Below are 27,771 nucleotides of genomic sequence, written 5' to 3'. Positions count from 1 at the left end.
AGCAAGATACTCTTCTTAATATTTTTAATTTTTAATATTGCACAAAACAAAATTATTGACGTGGTCAACTATTATCGAATCAGTGATTGTGTCATTACGTTATTTTTTATTTTTATCATAGTTTAAATACAAAAGAATATTAGCTAATAATCTAATTTCTTCCAAAAAATAACGCATTATGCTTCAGTATTGAGTATCCCTATTAATTTTATTTCAATAAAAAACATCAATTATAAAACAATGCCAAATTTATTTTTATAAGTTTTAATGTTATACCGTTATCTTGTAAAAACTGTATTACAATAATGTAAAATACATTTATTAATTATTATGACAAAGGATCACGTTTAGTTTTCATTCTAATTAAAAAAAAAACATATTTTTAGTGTCGTAGTATTATGCAGTAATAATAATTTTTTGATTGTGCACAGAATCGTAACATTGTTTAGATATGTGCAATTATCTTTCTTTGCAATTTTCTTTTATTTTTATTTTATCACTCCAGCATTACACGTAGCACGGACAAATATGAAAGAGAAGTTTTTAATATAAACATGTAAGTCTCAATGTTAATGACGAAAAATTTGCCAGCTGCTAATTGAATGGGATGTTGCGATCGTGCGATGACGAATAATATATTCTTCATCAAATTAACCGATAAGTAATACCAGTTGCAGCAGTAAATCGAATATGCAGTTTCTTCCGTTTGATACTTCAGATAATTGCCCACGTAAGAATAGGCAAATAACTGTGACAGCAAAGTAACTGATATCGCTCCAGTTTTAATTAACATTACTATGTCATTATTATTCAACGCCACGAGAAATTGGAAACCTGAAAAAATATCTCAATTATACAAAGTATAAAAATTATTAATAATTCTCTATATACACTGCTAGTCAAAAGTTTCTAAACAACAAATATAGTTGAATTTATTGCTCCAAAGTCACGTAACTTAGCCAAAAAAGAAAAATCGTAGGAACATTTTTAAACATGCGTTTTGCAGGTAAAGAGTCATAGTTTTTGTCACTTGTCATAAATTTATATACATATACAGGGTGTCTCAGAATGATCGTACCAACGCTCGTGAACGGGTAGAGAAGAATAAACTGAACAGAAAAGTTCTTTACCGTTTTGCAATATTTGCAATAATTATTGAGATAATAATTAAAAAGAATTGACAAATAAGTGCGCGATTCGCGCTGCAAAACTATGAGATGTATGCTCTAAAAGTAAAGCTTCTATCTGCTCGCTGCTCGCGTATTACTTTTGTCTTTGCCAAGCGATCAAACATTTTGTTGCCGTGCGACACTCGCCATTGTCATGCGTACGTACATGCAGTCCATGAACGAGTAGAGCGCAATAAACTGAATAAGAAAGTTTTTTATAATTTTGCAAATTTTGCAATAATTATTGAGATAATAATGAAAAAGGATTGGCAAATAAGCGCACGTTTTGCGCGGCTAGATCGTAAAATATATGTACTCTCTAAGCGAATGACAGCGGCGAATGTCGCACGGCAAAGAAGTTTGATCGCTCGATGAGAATAAGTGACATGCGAGCAGCGAGCGAGCAGCAACTTTTCGCATATATATAAAAATGCAAAATAAAAATCTCATTAAATGTTTACAAGATTTTGTATAATTGATATTTGATAAAGTACATACATATTTTTATATATTATATACATAAATATACATACATCCACATACATATACGCAAAGCATTATTTAAGTTTTATCACTTTTTTAATATTATTAGAATATTAAAAGATATATAATATACAAAAATATGCATGTACTTTATCAAATATTAATCAATTACACGAAATCTTGTAAACATTTAATAAAATTTTTATTTTATATTTTTTTGTAAAGTATACTAATACGCAATACTCTATAGGTGTACGTATAATATTGCTTATATTAATTAAAAGTATTACATATATAAAGAAAATATTTACCCATTACGCAAATAAGAATGCAGCTAACAAGCAATTGCAGTAATAAAGCAAAATTAATTGCTTGGATCAGAAGTTCCACATGATCCAATAGATAACAGTGTCTTTCCATTAATTTTGAAAAATCTTCATTTATATTTTTTTGTTTCACACCAAAATTAGTAAATTCCTTTCTTAAAAGTTCCATTTGACCGCAAACATGCAGAGTAATCGCGAGAAAAAGTGAATCACTGCCTTTGTAAATAAATGTTCCAATCTCGTATTAAAATAATTGATATTAATAGCTTTAACAATAGAAAAAATTTATTTAGAGTCAAATGCAAGTAATATAAAAAATATAACATTATGGCATTTATTTTATAAATTGTACAATATAGAATATTCACAATATATGCATGACAAAAATAAAGCATTGTTAAAATTAATAAAACTTTATAATTCAATACAATTTTATAATAATATTTTATTTAACTTTACACAAAAGCATTGTACGTAATTAATAGTTAATAAACCTGAGGTAAAAACAAAATTGTAAGAATTAAGATAAAGATATCAATGTACATTTCTTTGTTAAAAAAAACTAACAAAGAGATTTAAAGTAAATAATAAAGTAAATAATAAATATTTTGCAGTTTGTGTAACTCATGTTTCGACAAGACAATGATTTTTTAATTTTATTACCTAAATTGGCATTGCAAGTGATCGTTAATGCCATACATTGCAGCACAAAGATTATTATGTATATGATCGTCCAACTACTCATAAACTGCAATGTGCATGATGAAGGAATTGGATATATCAATGCAGATTCACTGGTGGATATATTAATTTTGACATCCTTATCATTTGCCAACAAAGGCGCCAGAATCAAACCCATTGTACTGAAATAAGAGAAAATTACGGCACTGTAGCAAGTTGCCCTTCCCATGAAAGCGTGTCGCCGCATAATTATTCGCTTCTCCTCGCTGTCAATTGTGTCATAATCGTTCACGGCAGAAGTAAAATTGCGTATCAAATTATCGGCGTAAACGCGGAACATTGTTATCTTTAAAATACCGAGAAAGCCGCAAGTGATCATCATAAGAGAGTCGAGTTTCTGATACATATCGCTGCAACCGTGATACATTTCAAGCTGCACTAATATCATCATAATGAGCTGCACAGGTAAAAACAGGATGGACAATTCAACACAAATTAGATTTTTTTTAAATTTTTTACTTAATTCACATTCTATTAAACTTAGATTTGATTACACTTCATATCTTGAAGACACAAACAGAACAGAAACTTTTACACAGTATAAGATAAAAAAATTGAAAACGTACCATACCGAGACTAGACAAGATATGACACATTAAAGCGAATTTATTGTATTCTTGCAAGGGCCAACCACCCGTTGGTATAGTTAAAAGTTTGAAGGGAGTCATAGCGTATGACACATCGTCATTCCATGACATTATCGTAGTCAAGTAGAGATGTTGTGCGGCACTGTCGATCTTTATCCATAATACAAGTCGATCATCGGCAGTACATCTACTTTTACCTTCATATCTTATTGAAGTTACGCAATTACTTCTCAACTTGAACTGTTATCTTTCAAAGTGCGGTTATTTTAAAAATTACAGAAAAACTTTTTTGTACGAAGTAAAAAGAACAGAAAATTGAATGCAAAAAGTAAGTCTTATTTTTATTTCAATATGTTCTTTTTAGTTAGATTTTTTGTTTTGATACTAAAATGTACTTTACTTTGAAGCACCACATTTTATCATCGAGAATGTGTACGACAGAATACGATTCAGTTTTAAATTTTAGTCTACCAGTTTCTGCGATAACAGGTAATTAATTAATTTTTAGCTACATTCTGCATATTACACAAAAAAGATTTTTTTTTAACCGATTAGATGAATGTATTTCATTCATAATAAGTGATTTTATTAAACTTTTATCACAACATGTCATATTATTATGCTGTTTGTTTTTTTTTAGCCATTTGTCTTTCTGTTTGTTTTTTTCTTACTTTTGAAATATTGTATATTGTATATACTTTACGCGTCCACTATCACTCGACAGCTAAATAAATACAAAACAAAATTTTTTAGATTATTTATGTATATTAGTTTGCAGATCTACAACAATACAATTTTCAGCTTATAGCTTGATTTGGACTTAAATCCATATTATTATAAATATTATGTATATTCTTTGGCACTTTTATAAGATCTTACTAAGTGTAGTAAACAAACAGTATAACTTCTTCTCTGTTTAGAACCTTAAATAACTTCTAACAATGCTACATGTTGTTTAACTGTGCGAGAAAAACTCCAAGTAACAGAAAACTTCTTAACATTATATCGAAATCGTTGATTATCAGCGCAATAATGAATGCACATTCTGTAAAAATATACATCTTTTAATATAAATTTTTATAATATAAACGTTCTGATTTCCAGATATTTTGAGTTTCTTTCCAATGCGCAAATATACAATTTTCCGTCAATATGATAAAGCGGATAACTAAACTTAACGCAAAGTATCCTTCATAAAAACGTATATCGCGGGAACTAATAAACATTGCGTGGAATATATTTGCTACCTTTTTGTATAAAATTGCCGCCGTAAGAATACATCTGCGACTGCATGAACATGAAGTTTGAAACTGAAATACTTTTCACTGCTTTGACATAATTATTATTTCGCAAATAGAATGTTATATTTAATCATGAAATAAAAATCTTATTATTATAAAGCAAAAATAAAAATGTAAAAATTGTTTGATTTTGCAGATTAAATTTTCAATTTTAAATTACGTTGTTACGATTTTAAGTTACGTTAATTTACGTATATTATCGTGAACAATTATCGCGAGCTATTAATCGTATCGGTTAAAACATTTTTCTGAAACTTTTCTCAAACATTTTTGTTAAACTCATATTTTATGAAGTAGCTTACGAGGCGTATGTGGGGAGATCCTTCGAACAGTAGTAAGGGAAACATAAAAGAGACCAGTACGCATGTGTGCATACCTATAGACGGCTGTAATACCTTCCCATACTGTTCCGTGGAGTGCAGCGAGACAGTAGTGGAGAAGTTGTAACAGCAGAATGACGCTAAAGGGAACGTGCATTGTTGCAGTGACAGTGTTTTCTGTATTATAAAAAAATTTATTGCGAATTTGCAATGATCAAAGTGATTAACAGAAATGTGAAAACTAAATCAAAGTGATTTATATGTAAAGTTAATGTATTTAAAAGTGTAAGTTTTAGTGCAATTTGATTATGATGTGTTTTGATTTTCAACAAATAATAAATGCTTCAACAAAATTGTGCAACGTCAATAATACAGAATAATCAATTGTGTTTGAAAGGTAATAATCAAAATATATTGACGGATCATAAAAAATTTTAATCTTGTAACTGCATTAAAATAATAGAAAAAAATTATTATAAAAGAGACAAACGTTGAACAAGAAAAAAATATTTTAAGAAAATAAGTATTAGTATTTCCGATTTTGTTTGAGAAAAAAAAATTCATGTAGTAATTATTGAATAAACGGCTGAATTGTGACAATAATTAACAATTTTATTAAAACAATAGTATATAATAAACTCTTGTTTTCACAAACTTCTATCTTGAAGAACGCAGTTTTTCAATTGTAAATTTATAATTTCTAAAATTCTTGTATTACGTGTATTATATTTTATGTTTCTACCATCACGCGGAGTACAGATAAATACGACATTGACGTTTTCAGAATGCTCATGTAAGTTGCCAGATTTACTACAACGAAATTTCCAGCTTGCAGCTTGGTAGGAGATTGTGTCCGCATAATAATAAAAACTAAGTGTTTCATTAATTTTGCAGGAAGAGCATACCAAGTACTTTGATAAATGTAAAGTCCAATTTCTTCCATTTGGGACTTTAAATAATCCCCGACAACACTATATACCGTCACTTGTGTTGTCATGGTACACAGTACCATAAAGCTTTTCCCCATCATAACAGGATTATTGAATTTTAACGCTAGAATAAATTGAAATCCTGAAAAAAATATTATTGATTTAATATAAATTTTTATAATATAATTTACATGTTTCATAAAATTGTTAGAAATTATATTTACCCATTATGCACAAAAGTAGACTGCTAATAAATAATTGCGTCAGCAAAACAGTACTAATTGTACTGGCAAGTTTCTTGGCTAACACTATCAAATGGTTATGCCTTTGAATTAGAGCGTTTAAACGATCGTAGACTTGCGGTTTTGTAACATCAAAGTCAATGAAACGAGCTTTTAAAATTTTCACTTGACCGCAAACGTGCAACGTTATATTGAGAAACAAGGAGTCGTTACCTTTAAAATCAGAAAAAGAAAACGTATTAATATAGATCTTAATTATCATGTTACTGTAAAAAAACATAATTTTGCAACAAATATTTATTACATATGCATTGAACTTTGTACATCTTTTACGTTATACTTTTATAAATATATTTTCATGATAAGATATTATCATACATAATGTGCTATTTATAATAAAGATGAATAAAATTATAATGTTCGAAGAAGCACAATTTTGCGTTTTCTAAATTGTTTTAAATGGTAATTATAATACAAAATACATAAGAAAGCATAAAGCAATAAATATATTACCGTGATTACAGGTACACGTAAGTATTAGTACGATAAATTCGAAAAGACTGATTATTCTATAAAATAAGTCAATGCTCGTCGGAGCATTGAAATATTCTAATGCACATCTTGACGGCATTGGGTATTCCAATACAGCGTCTTCGCTCGTTATGTTAACCTGGTAACTTTGGTCATCGCCCAGGAGAGGAATGAGCGAATAAATTATTACACTGAAGTAAGAGAAGAACACCATGAAACAAGAGAGAATTCTCCCGACAGAAGCGTGTCTTCGCATAATGAAACGGTGCTCTGCATCTTCAATTGTCTTATAATCATTTAAAGCAGCACCGTAATTGGCTTTTAAATTGTTCGCGTAAATGCGAAATATAATTGTCTTCTGTACACCGAGCACGCCGCAACAGATCAACATAAGGCTGTCTATATTCTGCTCCGCGTCAGTGCAGCCCATGTAAATCTCCATGGTAGGCAAGATCACTATTATGCTCTGTTGATATGCGTAAATGGTATATTTTTTCATTCAATCAGCGTTTTGGGTCTAGAAAAAAATATGTCCCAATTCTAAATCGACGAATTTTCGCAAAATTATCTAATTATAAATAATGATTTTTAGAACCTGATACAAATAACGTTTTCCTCTTAGTTTTCCATGTATAATGCCGAAAATATATCCAGACTTGCTTAGGAATATAAAGAACTGGATTATATGTTAACTTCAAAACTTATCTCAGTATAATTTTAATATAATAACAATGACAAGATAAATATTTTTACTATAGCAAATAATAAAAATGTTACACTTTATTACTTTTTTGCACTAGCCCATGTATTCTTTAATTAAAATTGATGTTAGTATAAATGTAATTAACATTTTCTAACAATATTATTCGTCTAGCTTGTCTTTCATATAATACGCTGTCAAAGAATATTATATATTGTTAATCGCGATCGACAAAATTATAAAATAAACAATAGAGCATATACGCTACTTTTAGAATTTTTTAGAAACAATCACACTCAAAAAAATGATCTTGCAATAATAGCTAAAATTTTCTAGGTGTAAAAAATTAACTAAAACAGACAAATGATTAGCAACTGTTGTGATATTGCATATGTAATTACTTAATCAGTTTAGATGACAGAAACAGAATATATATCTGTATTGTTTGTGAACTTTAAAAAGAAAGTTTATCTAAAGCGCCTATCTATATAAGATCAATCACGTGTTAGATCATGCAATGAATAACATTTAGCAATTGTACCTAAATTTTTCAGAAGCTATTGCTAGAACATTACTGCTATAAATTCTATATGTGACAATGTTTTCACAGATACGAAAAATAGCGATACATTCTTGTTGCGATATCTAGAAATCTAACTACATCAGCGAAATATTTGTTTGAGTGCATATAACTATTTCTAAACATAAATGAGAAATAAACTGCAAATCTTAATGAGAAACATTTTTTTGTTAATGTTCAACAGCTTAAAATTACGCCAGTCTACGATTCTCTTCATTAACGTACTGTTACCTTTGGAAAAAAAAAATGCTTTTCACCATTTATAGAGCCAATAATAGAATTTCTATCTTTGAGAAATTTAAACACTATTGTACATTGTAATTGTGATAATAAAGTTTTATTTAAGGTATTATAATGTCAACGTAAAGGCTATTGTACCTATGTTCAAACGATCGCGTGACAAGAATCATCAAGATCGAACTCGAAAGATGCGTACCATGCAACAAGTAGCCACGACACATCGTACTAGCGAATAGACGTTATAAACTTGAAGTGGCCAAACGCCGATAGGCCATGCTAACAGCTTGAAGGGAGTCATCGCGTATGCGATATCGTTCTTCCATCGTTCACTTGCCATCGGGTCCAGATAATGACTGTAACTGATGCCAATAACTTGATGTGCTCGGCAAGTCCGCGTAATGTAAGTATTCCATGTTCATTTTTTATTCAGCTTGAGACATATATCCGCTTATGAAATTGTCCTCGCGTTCTCAATAGACGTATTATTACAAAATTCAGAAGACTACGTCAAATTGTCGCTGAATAGGAATTTGCATGATTATTTTTTCTCCAAATTAATGCTATAGCATCGAGCGACTACTGTACCATTTTATTCCATACATACTGACAGAGGAAATGCTTACCGATGTGTCTTCTTTCACTTATATTTTGAATGTTCTACTTCTATTTTACAATCGTGTTCTCGCTTGGCAGCCTTGATGCTACTTTGGTTGAATGTTCTGAATCTAATCTGTTTAAAAAAATGATACGTAAAACAGGTAAATAATACATTATTTTTCTTATTTCATAAGTCATTCGGATGAGCAAAAGAACAAAAGTTAATGCGCATTCTATTTTTATCAAATATATATATTTATATTTCTAACAATTGTTATTCCATGAGCATAATTTGTAATACAGAAAAATAAGAAGCCGACGCTTTCAAAATATTCTTGAAACTATTAAGATCCATATTAAAGAATTTTCCCACTGTTATGCAAATGGGCACGTTTGCACGAGCTATTACAAAATATAGATCTCGAATAATATTTGCCGGCAAGTCATACCATTTGCTTAAATAAATTGCGCGAGAAATCGCTTGTGCTCTGAACGACAAAGTTTCACCCATATAGCTGTACAAGAATATTTGAATCATTAATATATTAAAAGAAAGTATACTTCTCACGACAAGAACAAAATCACTCATTGCCAACGACCAAATAAGTTGCAAACCTGAGGTTAAATAACAAATATAAGTTATTTATTCTTAACAATTAAACTATTTTCTTAAAGTGTAATTTTTTAATTATTCTGAAAGTGTAAATTGTACCTATTAAACATATAAGCGAAGCGTGGACGACCAGTTGAACGATCAAGATGATATCTAGCGTATCCGAGATATTTTTGGCTAGATTCAAGAGCAAACAGTGCCTATCGATTAGCGTGATCATTTTAGCTCTCGCCCAACTATTGTTCTCTTTTCCTTCGTGAAACCGCAACAGTTCCGAAGCGAGTATTTCCAATTGACCGCAGAGATGCATACAGACAGCGAATACAAAAACGTCAGTGCCGACGTTCCCTGTAGATGTACTGATCAGCTGGACAGTTTGGAGAATATAGATACCGAAACAAACGATCTGCGCGTCGAACGGGCAGATCATTTCCTGAGGCAATTCCACAACTCGCGTCTCTTCCTCGGATCTCGTGTTTGACGTGACGTTCCAAGAAGTAGGCTGCGTCACAAATGACAGAAAAGATCCAGCTATCAGTGGTATAAGAACAATATAAGAGGAACACATCTGAAAAAAGAAGACAAATCTGCCCAGTTTAGTGTAGCGAAGCATAACTTGTCGATGATCCCGATTCGTAATGTACGTCCAGTCACTTGCTGCGTTGCACAAGTTCTTCAGCAGGTCATCGCGATGCAACCGTATCAGGAATACCTTTAAGATGGTCAAAACGCCGCAGGCTATCAACATCAAGTGATCGACGAGCATATCCAGAGTGTCATCGTCACGGTGATTAATATATAAGCTTAGACAAACTATCATGATAGCCTGTCGACATAAAATAAGTTAGAATCTATTTAAGAATTATTATATTCTATAAAAAAAACAATACACAAGCGAGTAATATAGATTATATTTTTAATCTAAATAATACAAGAATATATTAAAACCTGAAATAAATACTTATGTATTTGCTCGGAGCTTTATCGATTTACGAATAAAACCATGTTTTTTTAATTTTTTCTTTATTAAATAAGAAAAAAGCTTTTCCCGTTGCTTTAGCTGCGTTTAAGACGATATATGTAATTTCTTATTTCACGTATTTATATATGTCTATTGCCAAATTACCGAATATTACCGAATTGTGATATCTTTTTCATTAAATTGCAATTTGTAAAATAATAAAAAAAATAACTTAGGAACTTTCGATTTACCTGCGTAGTTATAACAAATAGTGCGCGATATTTCGCAAAATTTTTGCCATGATCCAATGGCCAGGAACCGATTGGCCACATTATTGGCTTATACAGGGAAAATTCATAAGACATTTCTTTATTCCACGTTTTGCACGACACCATTCTCGCATGTTAAGGGTTGCAGAGTCATCGAGCGCAAATGGGGCAGTTGCTCGCACTCATTTATTATTAATCAGGATACATCACGCTATATATCCCAATGTTGAATATTTTCGTGATCTGTATTACTACAATCATCATGCGTGGTAGAAAATGATCGTTTGTAGCAATTCGTAAAAGTGCAGTTCTAATACGTGTCATTGATGCAACAACTTAATAATAAAGCATATGTTAGTTTCCCATGTAGGGGATGCACGCTGTTGCACTGTGAATAATTCTGTTGAGAAATTTTACTGCAAAGTTTTTGTATCGGAGATCGCGATAAAAAAATATGCTGGAGATCCAAATGAAATATATTTACTAGAAGATAGAGAACTAACACAAAATAGTAGAATGTAATAGTAAAAATTATATATTACAGGTAAGTAATTCTGTGAATTTTTTGGTGTAAGATTTAATTTAAGTAAATAATCGATTTATGTAATACATTTTTCTACAAAATTTTACACACACACAAAACTCCATGTAAAATATTATTTTACTTATCCTACCTTAAAAGAGGCATATTATTTACTTTTGAGGCCTCTTTCCAGCATTGCTCATTGGTCGATTCGCGTTATTACGTGTCATCGAGCAGTTATCATCGCGACGTTCGCGTTGATGATTTTGTTTACTACCGATCAGTTTTCGATCGTTATCGAGACGATTGCATTTGACAGCTTGTACTTTGACAGCTGTTTAATAGCTTATATCTTTGTTATTATACATAAAGCAGAAATATTTTAAAGAAAGTAAAAATGTAAATTATTATGTAAAAGAAAAAAATGGCGCACGCTTGTGTGGCCTAGCTAATCAAATTTTATGTTAGATTAAAACTTTCCGAATATTTATCCAAAATATTGTTTTATAATCATAAGATTCACAGTCTTTTGTGAAAGATTTTTCACGTTTTATTCTTAAAGATATTTGTATTTATTTTTTTTATTTACACACAAGGTTTAATTCATATAATTTTATTGTATAAAATTTCTTTCATAAATATTATATTTTAAATTTCTACCATTACGCGAAGTACAGAAAGATATGAAACAGATGTTTTTATAATATTCATATAAGTAGGAAGGTTTATTACGATGAAATTGCCAGCTTGTAACGCTACGGGAAATTTTGCTCGCATAATAATAAAAACTAAGCGGTTTTTCAATTTTTTAGGAAGATCGTACCAAGTTGTTTGATAAAATAAAGATGCTACTTCTTCCATTTCGGATTTCAGGTAATCTCCGATGAAACTGTATAGCGTAAATTGCGTTAGAAAGCTACAGTACACCATTGTGCTTTTTGATACCATAACAAAGTCATTGACTTTCAACGCTAGAATAAACTGCAATCCTAAAAAAAAAATTAGTATGTTTAATATGGATTCTTTTAATGCAATTTTTTACATAGAAAATTCTAAATAATATAATATTCACCTATTATACATAAAAGTACACTAGTGACAAGTAACTGCATCAGTAAAATGAAACTGATCGTATCGCTAAGTTCCCGGGCCATTTTTATTAAATAGCTATGCCTTTGAATTAATGCGTTGAAACGATCGTATACTTGCGGGCTTGTAACATCAAAATCGGCGATATTGATTTTCAAAATTTTCACTTGACCACAAAGATGCAATGCAATATTGTGAAACAACAAGTCATTTCCTTTATAAAAAAATACATTAATATACAGTACTATAATTAAAAGACGTACGTCAAAATGTGTGACAGAATTTTTGTGTATCATTTTTATAATCGTAAAATAATATATTTTGACTTTTATTTTTTACAGATTGAAATTTTGCGATGTTTATACCTTTTCTGTATATTTTATCATATTTTTTTACGTTGTGCAATGCTTAATGCAAAAGTGAAGTTATGGAGTTTAAGTTTTTCAGGTAAGTAGTGCGCTAAACATGTTGGTAGTCCATCTATTAAATTTATTAAAGCTGATCTGCCTTAATGCAAGTTTGCACAATAGCTAAATATGAACAATGCAGCCGCACGATGCATAGAATATTTTATGAGTGATTTTATAGTCTTTAGGACCACTCAGTTGTGCAATGTTGCATTAATGCATTTTGAACTAATTGTAAGTGGAACCATGAAATCTCAAGAATTTCCGCGTCCTATGTGGAATGTAGTTTACTATAAACACAAACATAGGCTGCATTAATAAAATTAATTTAAAAAAAACCGATATATGGAGTGATATAATTTTACTTTTGAAATTTTCGTAGTTTCCAAGTGATGTCACATGTAAGATACACGGGAGATACATGAAAACATCAAACAACGCAAATAAAAATTACCGTGATTGGCGGTAGTCGCTAATATTAGCGCGATAGTTTCGATGAGGCAGAAAATTTTGTACAACTTCTTCGGAGCATTGAAATACTCCATACAGCATTTCGATGGCACTGGATACTTTAATGTAACTTCCTTATTTGTTTCGTTAATGTGATTATTGTTGTCAATATCCAGAAAAGGGATTATCCCATATATTATGCAACTAACGTAGCAGAAAGACAGCAGTAAATAGAGGAGAAATCGTCCTATAAAAGCATGTTTTCGCATGATGGCACGCTCTTCTGCGTTTTTAACTGTCAGATAATCGTACAGAGCTGAGCTGTAATTGTTCGTTAAGTTGCCTGCATAAATGCGAAACCATACCGTCTTCAGCACACCGAGCGTTCCGCAACAAATTAACATGAGGCAATCTACATTTTGCTCCGCGTTAGTGCAGCCCATATAAAGCTCAATAGAAGGCAAGATTACCATTAGGCTCTGTTGTAAATGATATATTTTCTGATACACAGCATTTAGTATTTAAAGAAATAAATCCTTATTTTAATTTAACATATCTTTATAAATATTATTATTTAGACACTAAAAATGCTTGAAACTTGATGAAAAAAAATAATACGTTATATAGTTAGTTTCTTATATGTAATGTCGAAATTATATATAAATTAGCCAAATTGATTCTCATTCACGACGACAAAATTTTGTCTAGATTGAAACAATGTCAAAACAGGAATTTTTCTGTCCAAGTATATCTACAAATGCGGGATATTGATCATCAAACTGAAAGAAGAAATGCATACCGTGCCACAAATACCCAAACCGCATCGCATTATCGAATAGATGTTATAAGTTTGAAGTGGCCAAACGCCGATGGTCCATGATATTATTTTGAAGGGTGTCATCGCATACGCGATATCATTTTTTCTCTGTGCACTCTTCATTGGGTCGATGTAATGATAGTAACTGATGCCAATAGATAATGCGCTCGGAGTAACAACATAGCGTCTGCACATTTCGATTCATTATTTATTCAGCTTGAGACTTACTGACTTACAGCCAGTATGCACTTTTATACACTTATCATTTTATCACAAAATGTATGAAATTAAACTTTTATGCCAAATTGCCTCGAAGAAATTTACGTGATCACATATTTTATGTTAATATCCCTTCGAACAAATTTGTTTTTTTTTACTGAATACAATGTAAGAGAAACTACGTGTATTTCACTCATTATGCGCTCGCCGACTGCACTACATTTTACTTCGTCTCGACAATTTAATATTATTTTGACTAAATAGTGTGGACTTATAGTGTTAAAAAATAAGAAGCACGAAGTTTGTGTTTAAATGTTAGTTTGATTTAATTTTATTTTTTGAATAAATAAAACCACCGAATTTTCCAAAGCATATAATACGTCATAAATAAATAATTTTGTATATTGCACATATTTTTTTACAATTTTGATATAATAATTTAATAATACTGTTTTATACAAGGTATCTGGAAAAGATTACTAATCTTTCCCAGACACTCTGTACATATAGGGTGTTTCATAATGTTTGTCTAAACACTCCAATGTGATGCTGGTAGCGAAAGTGTTAATTAATATCTCAATTATTATTGCGACAATTGCAAAACGGTAAAGAATTTTTTTTGTTCACTTTACTGCGTTCTACCTGTACACGGCGGACATTATCTCTTAAACATCCTGTATAGTATTAATTATTTTAAAAAAATTTTTATAATTTTTTTATATATTCTGAAAAACTGTCATAATACTTTTTATAATATGGTAATGAATACTCAAATGCAACATTCACGTCCGTTATATTAATTTGGTTATTCCTTACAGCAGCCTCTACCACATATATCACACAATTATCGTAAGAAAAAGATAGCAAAGAACAGCAGAGAATTCTTCCCATAAAAGCGTGTCTTCGCATGATGCTACATTCTTCTTCTTTTTCAATTGTCAGATTTTTCACAGCACAGCCGTAAGTGTCAATTTAGTTGCTTGCATAAATACTATAACATGTCTTTAGCATACCGAGCGCTCCGCAACAAGTTAAAGTAAGAAATTTCATGTTTATCTCTTGCATTAGTGCAATCCATAATATAATTCCACAGAAGAAAAAATCACTAATATATTCTGTTGATATGTATGAATAATGCATTTTTTTACATAGAATTTTAAAAACACACATTTAGAAAAAAAATCTTTATTTTGATAGAAATTACTGTTTAAATATTAATAAATCTTCAATACTTGATGCAAAAATGACATGTATCCGACATTTTTTATATGTAACATTGAATTTTTACCAAACTGATTGTCGTTCCGGATACTAAAGTTTTAGCGCAAAGTAATGTGAACATAAAAATTGTCGTACTTATATTTATATTTAATATCAATGATTATCCTCTCATCGTTTACTCGCCATCGATATAATAATTGTAACTGATGCCAATAGCTGACGATACGCGATATATCGGCGGAATGTCTATGCTTTATTTTTTATGCAGTTTGTGGCAGTTTACGCACAACTATCCAGTAATAATTGACATAATTACAATTTTCATATTATTGTTTGTTGAGCGACTGTTTCTTTGTCTTGCATATAATCTAGTAGGAAGTATTTTATATATTTTGCTCACTATATATGAACGCATTGATTGTAGTTTTGTTCAACTTGACGATTTCGATAATATTTCTACAACATAAATTTAATGTGTCAAAAAATATACAAATATATAACAGTAGTAAATGATTCAATGTTTTCTTTTATTTTGTTGTTAATTATTAAAATAAAGAGACTAATAAAGGATTATATATGACAGATATGCAATTTTTATAGGTGTTCTTTTTTTTTAATAATTGATGACATTAGAAAAATATTTTTTAATGACTATTTGTTTCTTGTTTTTCAATCATAACGCGTAAAGCAGACAAGTAAGATACTGCCGTCTTCAAGATATCCGTGAAGGTGGCACGTGTTACGTAGAAGAATTTTCCGGCTGTTAGACGAATAGATATGTTAGTTTTTAACATAATAAACGCCAGATCTCTTATGTCATTGGGCGAAAAATCGCACCAGTTGCTATCATAAAGGGCAAAGGACAGGGCCTCGCTTTGATCTCTCAAATTATCGCCCGCGTATGAATACAGGAAAGATTGTAGCAACATGACGATCATTATTACAATGCTCTTCACCATCATAATTGTGTCGTGAATATACAAAGATTCGATGAGCCCGAAACCTTAAATCAGTAAATTTTATTGTTAGATTAGTTTTTTCATTATTAATTTAACTAACTGCTACTCCGCTACGCTTGCTAACAAGTAAAATAGAATGCAGAAAATTTTATGTTTGTAAGAATATTATTTAGAGCAAGCTGATCCAAGTTCAGCGTGCGCAGAAATCATTTATTGTCCATCCGCAATCATTCACGCCGTCGCAGCTTGTTCTAATGACGATAAGCATATATAAAGAAGGAGAATACATAATTATTACATTTAATCTATAAATTGTGCTTCGGCATATGTGCCGGTGATTATAAAAGTGGACTGAGTCAAAAATTAAAAAAAATTGATTTTATCACTTATTTTGTGTCATATCGATCTACAAAATCGAAATATCTCAAAATAAAAAATCGAAATTTTTTATTTAGTCTACTTTCATAATCACCGGCATATATCCTCTTTTGTTTCTGTCTTTCTCAGTGAAATAATGAAGTTATCAAGAGACACGGTCGAGTTTTGCGCCATGTATATGCGCAGCGAAGCCGACCGTGTATCTATACACAATGATTAAATGCGAAGAGAAAGGATAGTGGAGTGTGGTCAAGTGATTCAAAACACTTCATTTTGTCAATAGTAAAATGAAAAAAGTTCCTGTTTAGATTAAGAAATGAAAGGATAGTGGAACGTCTCGAGTGGTCCGACAGAGAGAGAAAGAAAGAGAGATATGCGCTATTTTTTTAAGAATGCCAATAAAATAGAATAGATGAAAGGTTTTATTAAGACAAAGCGTGATGATTCACGTAAATGATTTTGCATATCTATTATCGCAATTTGAGTAATTTAAAATACTGCTTGAGTAGAGTAGAATGCAAGTTTTATTAAAATAAAGTACGACAATTATGTATGTATGTAAAAAAAAGGTAAGAAAAGACTAGTACACGTGCTTGTCGAAATATTATTATACGCACGCAAAACAGCATTGTTTTAATGTAGTTCTACAAAAGATGTGATAGATATAAAAAAACTGGCGCTAACTAAAAATAAAAAATTGTATACATAAAATTTAATTTTTCCATTTAATGCAAAATATATTTAATATTTAATGGAAAAAGACTTGATGCGGCTAGATTTCAAAATATTCTAAAATACAAAAAAATGGATAAAAATTATTTTATTTTAATATTACATAATCGTGTAATATTATTAACGTGATTTAACAATATGTGTTAATTATACATTTAATATTCAACATTCATACATATAATATTCAACTGCACTAAATAATTAACATAACAGATTATTTCACATAATAATACAAATAATTAACATGTTTAATCTAGCAGCGCCGAGTATTTTTCCATTAAATGTTAAATATATTTTACATTTTTGGAAGAATAATTAAATGTCTTTTTGAATATCATAAGCTTCTTCATGCATAAAAATAATTATAAAAAAGCTTGTAAACTTACCTGTTATACATATCAAAATGGCACTGGTGAGAGTTTGAGTCAAAATTATCATATTATAGGAATCTTCGATGGTCTCTGTAAGTCTTAACAATTGTCGATGCCTAACGACGAGTTCTTTAAAAATACTGCCTCTTTCGCACTCTTTCTTGTGCTGATCAATCTGCCGAAAGTCGATCATTAGAAGTTCAAGCTGCCCGCACAGATGCATCGTGATACCGACAAAAATCCCTTCCGTACAGCAATTTCCAGCGTACGTGATGAGCAATTGAACTACCTGATAGAACGTAATGAGAACATATTGCAGATTGGAAACCGACTTGAAGAGGCAGGATGTCGGAAGATAAAACACCCTTTCATTGGTCCCGTTTACGAACGGCAAGAGCTTCAACATGTAAAGCATAAAGGCGAAGAATCCGGAATAAAACAATGATAATGAGATTATTCTCGCCGTGCGAGCATGATAGATCATGATATCGCGCGATTTCACATTCTTCACGCTGTACCAATCCTGGACAGCAGAGTAAATGTTGATCGAGAGTGTGGATCGTTGCAAGCGCAGCAGAGTGAGTTTGACAATTACTAATATCGCGCTTGCGAGCACCACATATGTATCAATCGGATCCTCGGTGGTGTTCTTGCAAGCGAGATACACGTCCATTACGAGTGTTGTCACCAGCAAAATCTGAAATAATTGATTATTCTGATAGATCGGTGTATTTATCCCCCTTTGATCTTCGTACTTGCAAACTAAGAAAGTTGACAAAATATTTTTTTTTTCTCAGTTTTTATATCTTATAATACATTAAAAATTATCTAAATTCTCGTAAAATAAAGTACAAGTAACATAAATATTTTTATACATTTTTTAAAATATCTAAATTTGTATAATAATAATTAAAAGGTTATAAAGATCTATTACAATTAACTATTGCATTAATCGCGCTGCATTAAATAATATTATATTAATACACCAATTTTTTTATTTTTAATAAGCAATATATGATCAGGTTTACCAAGAATAAATACTTTCTGCCGATTTCCTTACCTCGCTTATAATCGCAAATAGCCAACGTATTCTTGAATAAAAAGTGTCATCCTCAATCGGCCACGCTCCTACAGGCCATGCCAAAATTTTGCAACTCGACAGCGCGTAAGCAGCATCCTTATTCCAAAAGACCATCCTCGAAGCGCACCATGCAGTGATTTCAGACAGATCACGTAGATATGCATCTTTAATAGCGCATAGCAAGGTAATTAAGCATTAATATTCCCTTCATTAACCGATTCACCACGCTGATATCACTACGGCGCTGGCACTTATAGTGTCTCTTCGTCATCTATTCTAACTGTCTCTCACATCCTAGAACTATTGATCCTCGAGAATAGGTGGCGGCATTATTCGCGCATTGAGATGTATAAATGTTTAAAGATCCCGCCGAGTAGGTCGGCAAATTGCTCGATCATTGTATCATTCCTTTACAATTTTCCAATATCCCTCAAATTGTTTAACATGCATAAAAAATATTGTACGCGGAATTCGCGACCCGTGCAATTTGTCAAGAAGCGCGGAGTATACACTGTTGTTTGATATTCTTTCAAATAATATGTACTTACGAATACACATTATCATGAAAGTTTAACGTCCACGTATCGTAAATGTATTACAGCTTCCAGTAAAAGTTTGCGACATTTTGAAATATATAGTAAACTATATAGATAGTCGAATTGAATTAAATTTATATTTCTTTATATAGATGAAGTGCATGTCAGTTCCATGTGTTGCTACAGTATTTGACAACACAGTAGTATACTATATTTGTGAAAACAGCTCTGTCAAAATTGACTTAAATTCCAAAATGTAAGTATCTCCAAAATGTAAGTAAGATTTATGCTTTTTAATATATTCTAATAATTAATTGTTTATTTCGTAATTTTATCAACATTTAAAATAACAGTAAAATACAAGCAAAAAAGATAAAGAATAGTAAACTCTGTGACGTATAAAATATAATTATATTCTATTCTATATCAGCAAATGCTGTAACACTATAAGTAAACAAACAATTATAAAATAATCTGATTATACTTCCATTGTCACCTGTAAGAACGATATGTATGCTACGGCAGTTTTTAAAATGTCTGTTGTAGTTCTCCTTGTTATAAAAAAAAATTTCCCAGCAGTGAGCTGAAGAGGAATCTTCGTTCGCATCATAATAAGTATCAAATCCTTCACTGCGGTGTACGGCAATTCGTGCCACGTTGTGTTATATATCGCCGAAACGATCGATTCGCTTTGATTCTGCAAAGTATCGCCGGCGTGTGTAAACAGGAAAGATTGTATAGTATAGTACTGGATAAACATTATACTTTTTATCACATCAGTATAATTTTGATGTTTAAAAGACACTAGACAACGAATTCCTGAAAAAAACTGTGTGTTTCTTTAAATTCACTTAATATATATAATATTAAATACAATTAAATATACATATATTTCTTGTCAGTGTTTAATATGACACTTGTTTACTTTGATATTATTATTTTATAGAAAAATTCTGTAAATTTGAAATATGGAAATTTTAATATATTGTATAATGTTTTTTTTATTACATTAAAACTACAATGGGACAAGAAAATGGTCAATTAAAACAATTAAATATATATATATACCTGATATCGCAACTGTAAAAGTAATTATTAGCATACGAATCAAAATAATGATATTGAAGGAGTCTTCAATATTTTTAGCCAATGCTATAAGTTCGTAATGCCTTTTGATCCAAGATCTTAAGTTATTTCGATAATGATTCTTTTCATTTATTTTTTTTCCAAGTTTATTAAAATGAATTCTCAAAAGCTCTAGTTGACCGCAAAGGTGCATAGTAATAGCAAAGAAAAAGCTATCAATCGCGCACTCCGATATGAAAAGTATGAACAACTGTAATAACTGAATAATAAGAAGTAGTTTATACATGGAATATGAAATCCCGCTAAAGAAACATGTTGCTGGAAGGATAAAATTCCACAAAATTACGGTGTTGTTACCAATAATTACAACCTATCAAAAAATAGAATATTATAATACTTATTATAATAGAATTAATAATATCGCACATTTGCAAGAAAAATGACACAAATCAAAAATATCAAATTGTTCAGGATGTGTGATATATATAAAAATATAGTAAAAAAGATCTTGACAGTACCTGTTGTTTATTTGCCGTGATAATGGAGAAGTAGTATATCAAAGTGGCTACAAGCGCAAACACTGGTTGGAATACGACGATTACTCGACCGATTCGTGCGTACCTTGCCATTATTACGTTAGTATTTTTCTTTATCAACGAAAAGGACCAATCGTCAACAGCAGAATTCACATTTTTGGCAATTTTTTTCATATAAAAACGCGAGGAAATAACATTTATCAGCGCGTGAAAACTGGCTTCCATGAAAAGAAACATCTCCAAAGAATCTTTGGCATTTCCACAATTTTGGTAAGATTCTATCAGCATGACGATTATTGTGAGAGACTATATGATAGCAAAGGCTCTGCTTTATAAGTGAATATGTTGAATTAGATAGTATAAAATTCTGAATAATAAAAATATAGGACTTTATTTGAAAATAAAATTTGCACAAAAACTTGATTTAAATTAGAAGTAAAAATCTTACAATATAAATCTTTAATAAAATTTATTTATTAATTTTTTAAAGAAAGAATTGATGACAAAGATGATTTCTCAAGTTCCAAAAACGTAAAGGTAGCAGTAAAAAAATTGGCCGAGATGTTCTAGTTTGGACAATTATTATACGAATTTTTTTTTTAATTTTAAATATAAATATGTTCTTAATTTTACCATAATTTACTATTTACATTTAAAATATAAAATTAAGTATTATTTTTTTAAACTATGTTCTCTTACCTCTAATATCAATATCATAAGATAACGAAATGTGCAGACCAAATCATTCTTCTGTAAAGGCCATATACCGAGTATCCACATCATCTTCCTTAATTCCGAAAAACCATATTCCATACCACTGTTCCAATCTGACTTCATGAAGATACGCTAGTTTGTCTCTCAAAAAAATTGTAGTCATGCGTGACTGAATATAACTCGATCTATAGAATGTACGGCTTCGAAAGGAATTACTGTTCTCGATGCTATTACTTGTTGATCGATCGGTCTTTATGGCAGTAAGATAAATGATTGAACAAATTTGCGTAACCATACATTCTTGCAAAATTGTACATTTATGTATTCTTTTTTATAATGCGCACAATTTTCTATGGTTTGCGATAGTTTCGTAATTCACCGAAACTCTTAAATGATTACGAACGAAATAACAACATTGTTCACTGGACTTATAGCGTCTGTTAGAAATATTGATCGCCTCATTATATTGTAAGAAAAAAAAAGAAACTTTTTTAGTTTTATTTTCAGCTTATGTTTGCAATAAGTTTCGATACTATATAGAGATATTGATAACATGTCTAAAAAAAAGTTTCACATAACAGTAAAATTCAAGTATAACGGTTAAGGAATAGTAAACTGTAATGTACTGAAATATAATTTATATTCTATTTTATATCTACAAATATTGTAATACAATAAGTGAACAAATGCAATAAAATAATTAGATTATTTTTCCATTGTCATCTGTAAAAACGATATGTATGTTATGACGGTTTTTAAAATGTTTGTCGTAGTTCTTCTTGTTATATAAAAAAATTTCCTAGCAGTAAGCTAAAGAGGAATTCTCGTTTGCATCATAATATGTATGAAATCCTTTATTCTGGTGTACGGCAATTCGTGCCACGTTGTGCTATACATATATCGTCGAAACGATTGATTTGTTTTCAGTTTTTATGCACCAAAAGTAAAACTGTTTCATGACTGTTTTTTTTTTTTGTTTACGTAATAGTTAACGAAACTAATAAAAACCAGGTATGTCTTTTTACATAAGTCATTAGTGTAGTTTTAACCTTAATAGTCAAATTACTATTGCATATTTATGGTTTTCAGTTATAAAGTAATATTTCAGCCGACAACAGTATAAGACTAGTTAGGCCAAGAATCTCAATTAACCCCGCAACTAAACTGAGATAAATTAAATGAAAAATCTGGCTTTTTTTACTGTTTTTTTTATTAATGTAAAAATAAAATAATTTCGAAATTCAACAGATTGAAAGCAAAGAATAAAAAGGGCTAATGAGATAAACTAGTTCTTAATTGTATAACAACGATTAAACGTTTCATTCAAAGTTTACTTCTAGTACAATAATTATTTGCATTAACTGCAACAATAATAACTTTTAATTTAAAATATATAAAAAGGTTTTAAAGATTATTTCAAAAATTAATCATTTTTTTACTGAAAATAATCTTTTATTCTTATTTTAAGAGATGAATTTTAAGTTCAACATGCTCCATGAGTGAAATACATTGAGCCGCTCTGATTTTCTGTATTCAAAACAAATTTTTTTTATTTACAAAATACATTAAGGATTTATGAGTGCTTAATTATTGAGCTAGATAAACATGCAACGTTTTAAAGCAATGCTCATTAGTCTATTACAATTATATGAAGATTTATAATAGTTTTAATAAAAAGTTGTCCAATTAGCCCCGCTCTACTTTACTTATGCATACATATTATTGTGAAAGTCTAACATCCACGTATCATAAATGTGTTTTAGCTTACAGTAAAAATTTGCAATATTTTGAATTTATGGTAACTATATAGATAGAATTGACTTAAATTTATATTTCTTATATAGATGACACAAGGTGACACAGATGTGCATGTCAGTTCCATATATTGGTACAGTATTTGACAACACAATGGTATACTATATTTGTGAAAACAGCACTGTCAAAATTGACCTAAATTTCGAAATGTAAGTATTTCCAAAATGTAAGTAAGAGAGAAATTTATGCTTTTTAATTCATAATAAAAGTAAAAAATACAATAATAAATATAAAATTAAATTTGTGAACATCTAATTTGCACAAATTAACTGAAATATTTATTATTTCATTAATTTTTTATAAAGAATAAGATTAAAATAGTAATTTTACTAAAAAAAATTATTTAATAATTACAACTGCATACTTTTAAATATATATTAAGCAACTCGTAAATAATATAAATTTGTGAATTATGTAAATGCTATTTATTATTAATTGTTTATGTATTATAAATTATCAATTAATTTACTGTCATTCTACATATAATTTACAATTCTCTTTCATTAAAATATGTTAAATCACTTAATATTTCATTAATAAAAAAAAATTGAATATAAATAATTAAAATTGTGTTATATTTATGTAAAAAATAAAGTATGCGCTCTGAAAATTTAATGTTTATTTTGTAATTTTATCAACATTCAAAATAACAGTAAAATACTAGCATGACGGTTAAAGAATGGTAAACTCTGTAATGTATAAAATATAATTATATTTTATTTCATATCAGCAAATGCTGTAACACTATAAATAAACAAACAATTATAAAATAATTTGATTATACTTCCATTGTCACCTGTAAGAACGATATGTATGTTAACGCAGTTTTAAGGATGTCTGTCGTAGTTCTCCTTGTTACATAAAAAAATTTCCCAGCAGTAAACTGAAGAGGAATCTTCGTTCGCATCATAATAAGTATTAAATCCTTCACTGCGCTGTACGGCAATTCGTGCCACGTTGTATTATATATCGCCGAAACGATCGATTCGCTTTGATTCTGCAAAGCATCGCCGGCGTATGTAAACAGGAAAGATTGTATAGTATAGTACTGGATAAACATTATACTTTTTATCACATCAGTATAATTTTGATGTTTAAAAGACACTAGACTACGAATTCCTGAAAAAAGCTGTGTGTTTCTTTAAATTCACTTAATATATATAATATTAAATACAATTAAATATACATATATTTCTTGTCAGTGTTTAATATGACACTCGTTTACTTTGATATTATTATTTTATAAAAAAATTCTGTAAATTTGATATATGGAAATTTTAATTCTATATTTTAATATACGAAGGTCGTCTGAAAAGTTTTGAGCCTTAATACGAAGATGGCATTACTCGTCAAAACCATTTCGGTATTACAATCGTACATGCTTTGAAAGATAACTGTGAAAATTGTAAACATTTTGTACGCCCAGTTATTGTTTGACGGTCATTTGTGGCAGTCGATGTCAGTATTTTCGTAAAAATGGGAGAGAAACGAATATCGTGCCGTAATTAAATTCTTGCATTTGAAAAGCAATACGCCTACGAAAATTAAAGCCGAGTTAGACGATGGGCGGTATTCATAGTCCGTTCTTATATTCAAGATCGTCTTAAGCACGAACTTATATTCGCTCTCTTCGTCAGACACAATCTATGTGTGACGAAGAGAGCGAATATAAGTCCGTGCTTAAGACAATTTTGAATATAAGAACGGACTATGAATACCGCCCGATGTGTTTAAATTCCGTAAGCATATTGCCTTTCAAATGCAAAAATTTAATTACGGCACGATATTCGTTTTTTTCCATTTTTACGAAAATATTGACATCAACTGGCAAAAATAACCACCAAACAATAGCTGAGTGTACAAAATGTTTACAATTTTCACAGTTATCTTTCAAAGCATGTACGATTGTAATACCAAAATGGTTTTGACGAGTCATACGAGTCATCTTCGTATTGAGGCTTAAAACTTTTCAGACAACCCTCGTATTGTACAATGTTTTTTTTTATTGTATTAAAACAACAATGGGACAAAAAAATGATCAATTAAAACAATTAAATATATATATACCTGATATCGCAATTGTGAAAGTAATTATTAGTATACGAATCAAAAGATTGATGTTGAAGGAGTCTTCAATATTTTTAGCCAGTGCTATTAGTTCATAATGTCTTTTGATCCAAGATCTCAAGTTATTTTGATAATAATTTTTTTCGTTTATTTTTTTTCCGAGTTTATTGAAACGAATTTTTAAGAGCTCTAGTTGACCGCAGAGGTGCATAGTAAGAGCAAAGAAAAAGCTATCAACTGCGCACTCCGATATAAAAAGTATAAACAACTGTAATAACTGCATAATAAGAAGTAGTTTATACATGGAATATGAAACCCCGCTAAAGAAACATGTCATTGGAATCACGAAACTCCACAAAATTACGGTGTTGTTACCAATAATTACAACCTATCAAAAATAAAATATTATAATACTTATTATAATAGACTTAATAATATCGCACATTTGCAAGAAAAGTGACACAAATCAAAAATATCAAATTGTTCAAAATGTGTGACATATATAAAAATATAGTAAAAAAGATCTTGACAGTACCTGTTGTTTATTTGCCGTGATAATGAAGAAGTAGTATATCAAAATGGCTACAAACGCAAACACTGATTGGAATACGACGATTACTCGACTGATTCGTGCGTACCTTGCCATTATTACGTTAGTATTTTTCTTTATCAACGAAGAGGACCAATCGTCAATAGCAGAATTTACATTTATGGCAAATTTTTTCATATAAAAACGCGAGAAAATAACATTTATCAGCGCGTGTAAACCGGCTTCCAAGAAAAGAAACATTTCCAGAGAATCTTTGGCATTTCCACAATTTTGGTAAGATTCTATCAGCACGATGATTATTGTGAGAGACTATACGATAGCAAAGGCTCTGCTTTATAAGTGAATATGTTGAATTAAGTAGTATAAAATTCTGAATAATAAAAATATAGGATTTTATTTGAAAATAAAATTTGCACAAAAACTTGATTTAAATTAGAAGTAAAAATCTTACAATATAAATCTTTAATAAAATTTATTTATTAATTTTTTAAAGAAAAAAATAATGACAAAATGATTTTTCAAATTCCAAAAACAAAAAAGTAGCAGTAAGAAAATTGGGTGAGTTATTCTAGTTTGAACTATTATTATACTAATTTTTTTTTTAATTTTAAATATAAATATTTTCTTAATTTTATCATAATTTGCTATTTACATTTAAAATAGGAAAATAAGCATTATTTTTTAAAACTATGTTTTCTTACCTCTATTATCAATATCATAAGACAACGAAATGTGCAAGCCAAATTATTCTTCTGTAAAGGCCATATACCGAGTATCCACATCATCATCCTTAATTCCAAAAAACCATATTCCATACCACTGTTCCAATCTGTCTTCATGGTGATAGGCTAGTTTGTCTCTCAAAAAAATTGTAGTCATGTGTGACAGAATATAACTCGATCTATAGAATGTACGGCTTCGAAAGGAATTACTGTTCTCGATGCTATTACTTGTTGATCGATCGGCCTTTATGGCAGTAAGATAAATGATAGATCAAATTTGTATAACCATACATTCTTGCAAAATTGTACATTTGTGCATTATTTTTTATAATGCGCACAATTTTCTATGGTCTGCGATAGTTTCGTAATTCACCGAAACTCATAAATGATTACGAACGAAATAACAACATTGTTCACTGGACTTATAGCGTTTGTTAGAAATATTGATCGCGTCATTATATTGTAAGAAAAAAAAAAGAAATTTTTTTAGCTTTATTTTCAGCTTATGTTTGCAATAAGTTTCGATACTAATATATAGAGATATTGATAACATGTCTAAAAAAAGGTTTCACATAACAGTAAAATTCAAGTATAACGGTTAAAAAATGGTGAACTGTAATGTACTAAAATATAATTTATATTCTATTTTATATTTACAAATGTTGTAATACAATAAGTGAACAAGTGCAATAAAATAATTAGATTATTCTTCCATGTTATCTGTAAAAACAATTTGCATGTTATGATGGTTTTTAGAATGTCTGTCGTGGTTTTTCTTGTTATAAAATAAATTTCCTAACAGTAAGCTGAAGAGGAATTCTTGTTCGCATCATAATATGTATGAAATCCTTCATTCTGGTGTACGGAAATTCGTATCGCGTTGTGCTATATAAATATATCGTCGAAACA

At 29.9% G+C, this 27,771-nt stretch overlaps 5 protein-coding genes, 2 long non-coding RNA genes and 1 pseudogene across 7 annotated transcripts in view; 2 read left to right on the top strand and 6 right to left on the bottom strand.

Moving 5' to 3' along the window:
• Window positions 1-163: 163 nt before the first annotated feature.
• Window positions 164-8,978, bottom strand: LOC105672430 (uncharacterized). Its single transcript, XM_067353952.1, has 8 exons — window positions 8,773-8,978; window positions 8,346-8,667; window positions 6,612-7,095; window positions 6,081-6,311; window positions 5,739-5,998; window positions 2,642-3,116; window positions 1,964-2,194; window positions 164-834 (listed from the first exon to the last, which is right to left on the bottom strand). The coding sequence occupies exons 2-8, from the start codon at window positions 8,484-8,486 to the stop codon at window positions 497-499; spliced, it is 2,160 nt and encodes a 719-aa protein (XP_067210053.1). The 5' UTR covers window positions 8,487-8,667; window positions 8,773-8,978; the 3' UTR covers window positions 164-496.
• On the bottom strand, window positions 8,978-10,884 carry LOC136999578 (odorant receptor 13a-like). Its single transcript, XM_067353931.1, has 3 exons — window positions 10,572-10,884; window positions 9,459-10,185; window positions 8,978-9,361 (listed from the first exon to the last, which is right to left on the bottom strand). Exons 1-3 carry the CDS (start codon window positions 10,713-10,715, stop codon window positions 9,021-9,023), a joined length of 1,212 nt encoding a protein of 403 aa, XP_067210032.1. The 5' UTR covers window positions 10,716-10,884; the 3' UTR covers window positions 8,978-9,020.
• A 737-nt stretch (window positions 10,885-11,621) lies between these two features.
• On the bottom strand, window positions 11,622-14,200 carry LOC105672429 (odorant receptor 13a-like; annotated as a pseudogene).
• The window catches only part of LOC136999592 (uncharacterized), a 28,071-nt gene continuing 14,466 nt past the window's right edge, over window positions 14,167-27,771 (top strand). Inside the window, exons 1-2 of the long non-coding RNA XR_010889911.1 lie at window positions 14,167-14,408; window positions 14,913-15,054. This is a non-coding gene — a long non-coding RNA (uncharacterized lncRNA). The remainder of the gene's footprint in view (window positions 14,409-14,912; window positions 15,055-27,771) is intronic.
• Window positions 15,828-19,507, bottom strand: LOC105672428 (odorant receptor 2a-like). The gene is made up of 3 exons (XM_012367343.2): window positions 18,816-19,507; window positions 17,771-18,452; window positions 15,828-16,318 (listed from the first exon to the last, which is right to left on the bottom strand). Exons 1-3 carry the CDS (start codon window positions 18,948-18,950, stop codon window positions 15,960-15,962), a joined length of 1,176 nt encoding a protein of 391 aa, XP_012222766.2. The 5' UTR covers window positions 18,951-19,507; the 3' UTR covers window positions 15,828-15,959.
• Window positions 18,093-20,166, top strand: LOC136999591 (uncharacterized). The gene is made up of 4 exons (XR_010889910.1): window positions 18,093-18,333; window positions 18,778-19,020; window positions 19,525-19,628; window positions 19,919-20,166. It is a non-coding gene; the product is annotated as an uncharacterized lncRNA (long non-coding RNA).
• LOC136999584 (odorant receptor 13a-like) lies at window positions 19,661-21,892 on the bottom strand. The gene is made up of 4 exons (XM_067353945.1): window positions 21,694-21,892; window positions 20,977-21,300; window positions 20,441-20,828; window positions 19,661-20,191 (listed from the first exon to the last, which is right to left on the bottom strand). The coding sequence occupies exons 1-4, from the start codon at window positions 21,829-21,831 to the stop codon at window positions 19,851-19,853; spliced, it is 1,191 nt and encodes a 396-aa protein (XP_067210046.1). The 5' UTR covers window positions 21,832-21,892; the 3' UTR covers window positions 19,661-19,850.
• On the bottom strand, window positions 22,258-26,979 carry LOC136999587 (odorant receptor 13a-like). The gene is made up of 4 exons (XM_067353953.1): window positions 26,842-26,979; window positions 26,126-26,449; window positions 25,591-25,978; window positions 22,258-24,642 (listed from the first exon to the last, which is right to left on the bottom strand). Exons 1-4 carry the CDS (start codon window positions 26,977-26,979, stop codon window positions 24,302-24,304), a joined length of 1,191 nt encoding a protein of 396 aa, XP_067210054.1. The 3' UTR covers window positions 22,258-24,301.

Source organism: Linepithema humile, chromosome 4, assembly GCF_040581485.1.
Source record: "Linepithema humile isolate Giens D197 chromosome 4, Lhum_UNIL_v1.0, whole genome shotgun sequence".
Classification (NCBI taxonomy): Eukaryota; Metazoa; Arthropoda; class Insecta; order Hymenoptera; family Formicidae; genus Linepithema; species Linepithema humile.
Note: the sequence above shows the minus strand (reverse complement) of the source record. Positions and strands in the feature narration are given on the sequence as shown.

Coding starts and splice junctions, on each gene's coding strand:
- LOC105672430 (XM_067353952.1), bottom strand. CDS start 8,486: ATGGCAAGTGAACGATGGAAGAACGATATCGCATACGCGATGACTCCC. Junction 6,312..6,611: donor TACGTGTACCTGTAATCACG/GTAATATATTTA, acceptor CTGATTTTAAAG/GTAACGACTCCTTGTTTCTC. Junction 3,117..5,738: donor AAGCTGGAAATTTCGTTGTA/GTAAATCTGGCA, acceptor TTACCTGTGCAG/CTCATTATGATGATATTAGT.
- LOC136999587 (XM_067353953.1), bottom strand. CDS start 26,979: ATGAAGACAGATTGGAACAGTGGTATGGAATATGGTTTTTTGGAATTA. Junction 26,450..26,841: donor TTATGATATTGATAATAGAG/GTAAGAAAACAT, acceptor GCTATCGTATAG/TCTCTCACAATAATCATCGT. Junction 24,643..25,590: donor TTTCACAATTGCGATATCAG/GTATATATATAT, acceptor AGCTTTTTTCAG/GAATTCGTAGTCTAGTGTCT.
- LOC136999584 (XM_067353945.1), bottom strand. CDS start 21,831: ATGAAGTCAGATTGGAACAGTGGTATGGAATATGGTTTTTCGGAATTA. Junction 21,301..21,693: donor TTATGATATTGATATTAGAG/GTAAGAGAACAT, acceptor GCTATCATATAG/TCTCTCACAATAATCGTCAT. Junction 20,829..20,976: donor TCACGGCAAATAAACAACAG/GTACTGTCAAGA, acceptor ATTTTTTGATAG/GTTGTAATTATTGGTAACAA.
- LOC105672428 (XM_012367343.2), bottom strand. CDS start 18,950: ATGGTCTTTTGGAATAAGGATGCTGCTTACGCGCTGTCGAGTTGCAAA. Junction 18,453..18,815: donor TATTTGCGATTATAAGCGAG/GTAAGGAAATCG, acceptor CAATTATTTCAG/ATTTTGCTGGTGACAACACT. Junction 16,319..17,770: donor CATTTTGATATGTATAACAG/GTAAGTTTACAA, acceptor TACTGATTTAAG/GTTTCGGGCTCATCGAATCT.
- LOC136999578 (XM_067353931.1), bottom strand. CDS start 10,715: ATGGTGTCGTGCAAAACGTGGAATAAAGAAATGTCTTATGAATTTTCC. Junction 10,186..10,571: donor TATTTGTTATAACTACGCAG/GTAAATCGAAAG, acceptor TTATGTCGACAG/GCTATCATGATAGTTTGTCT. Junction 9,362..9,458: donor TTCGCTTATATGTTTAATAG/GTACAATTTACA, acceptor ATTTAACCTCAG/GTTTGCAACTTATTTGGTCG.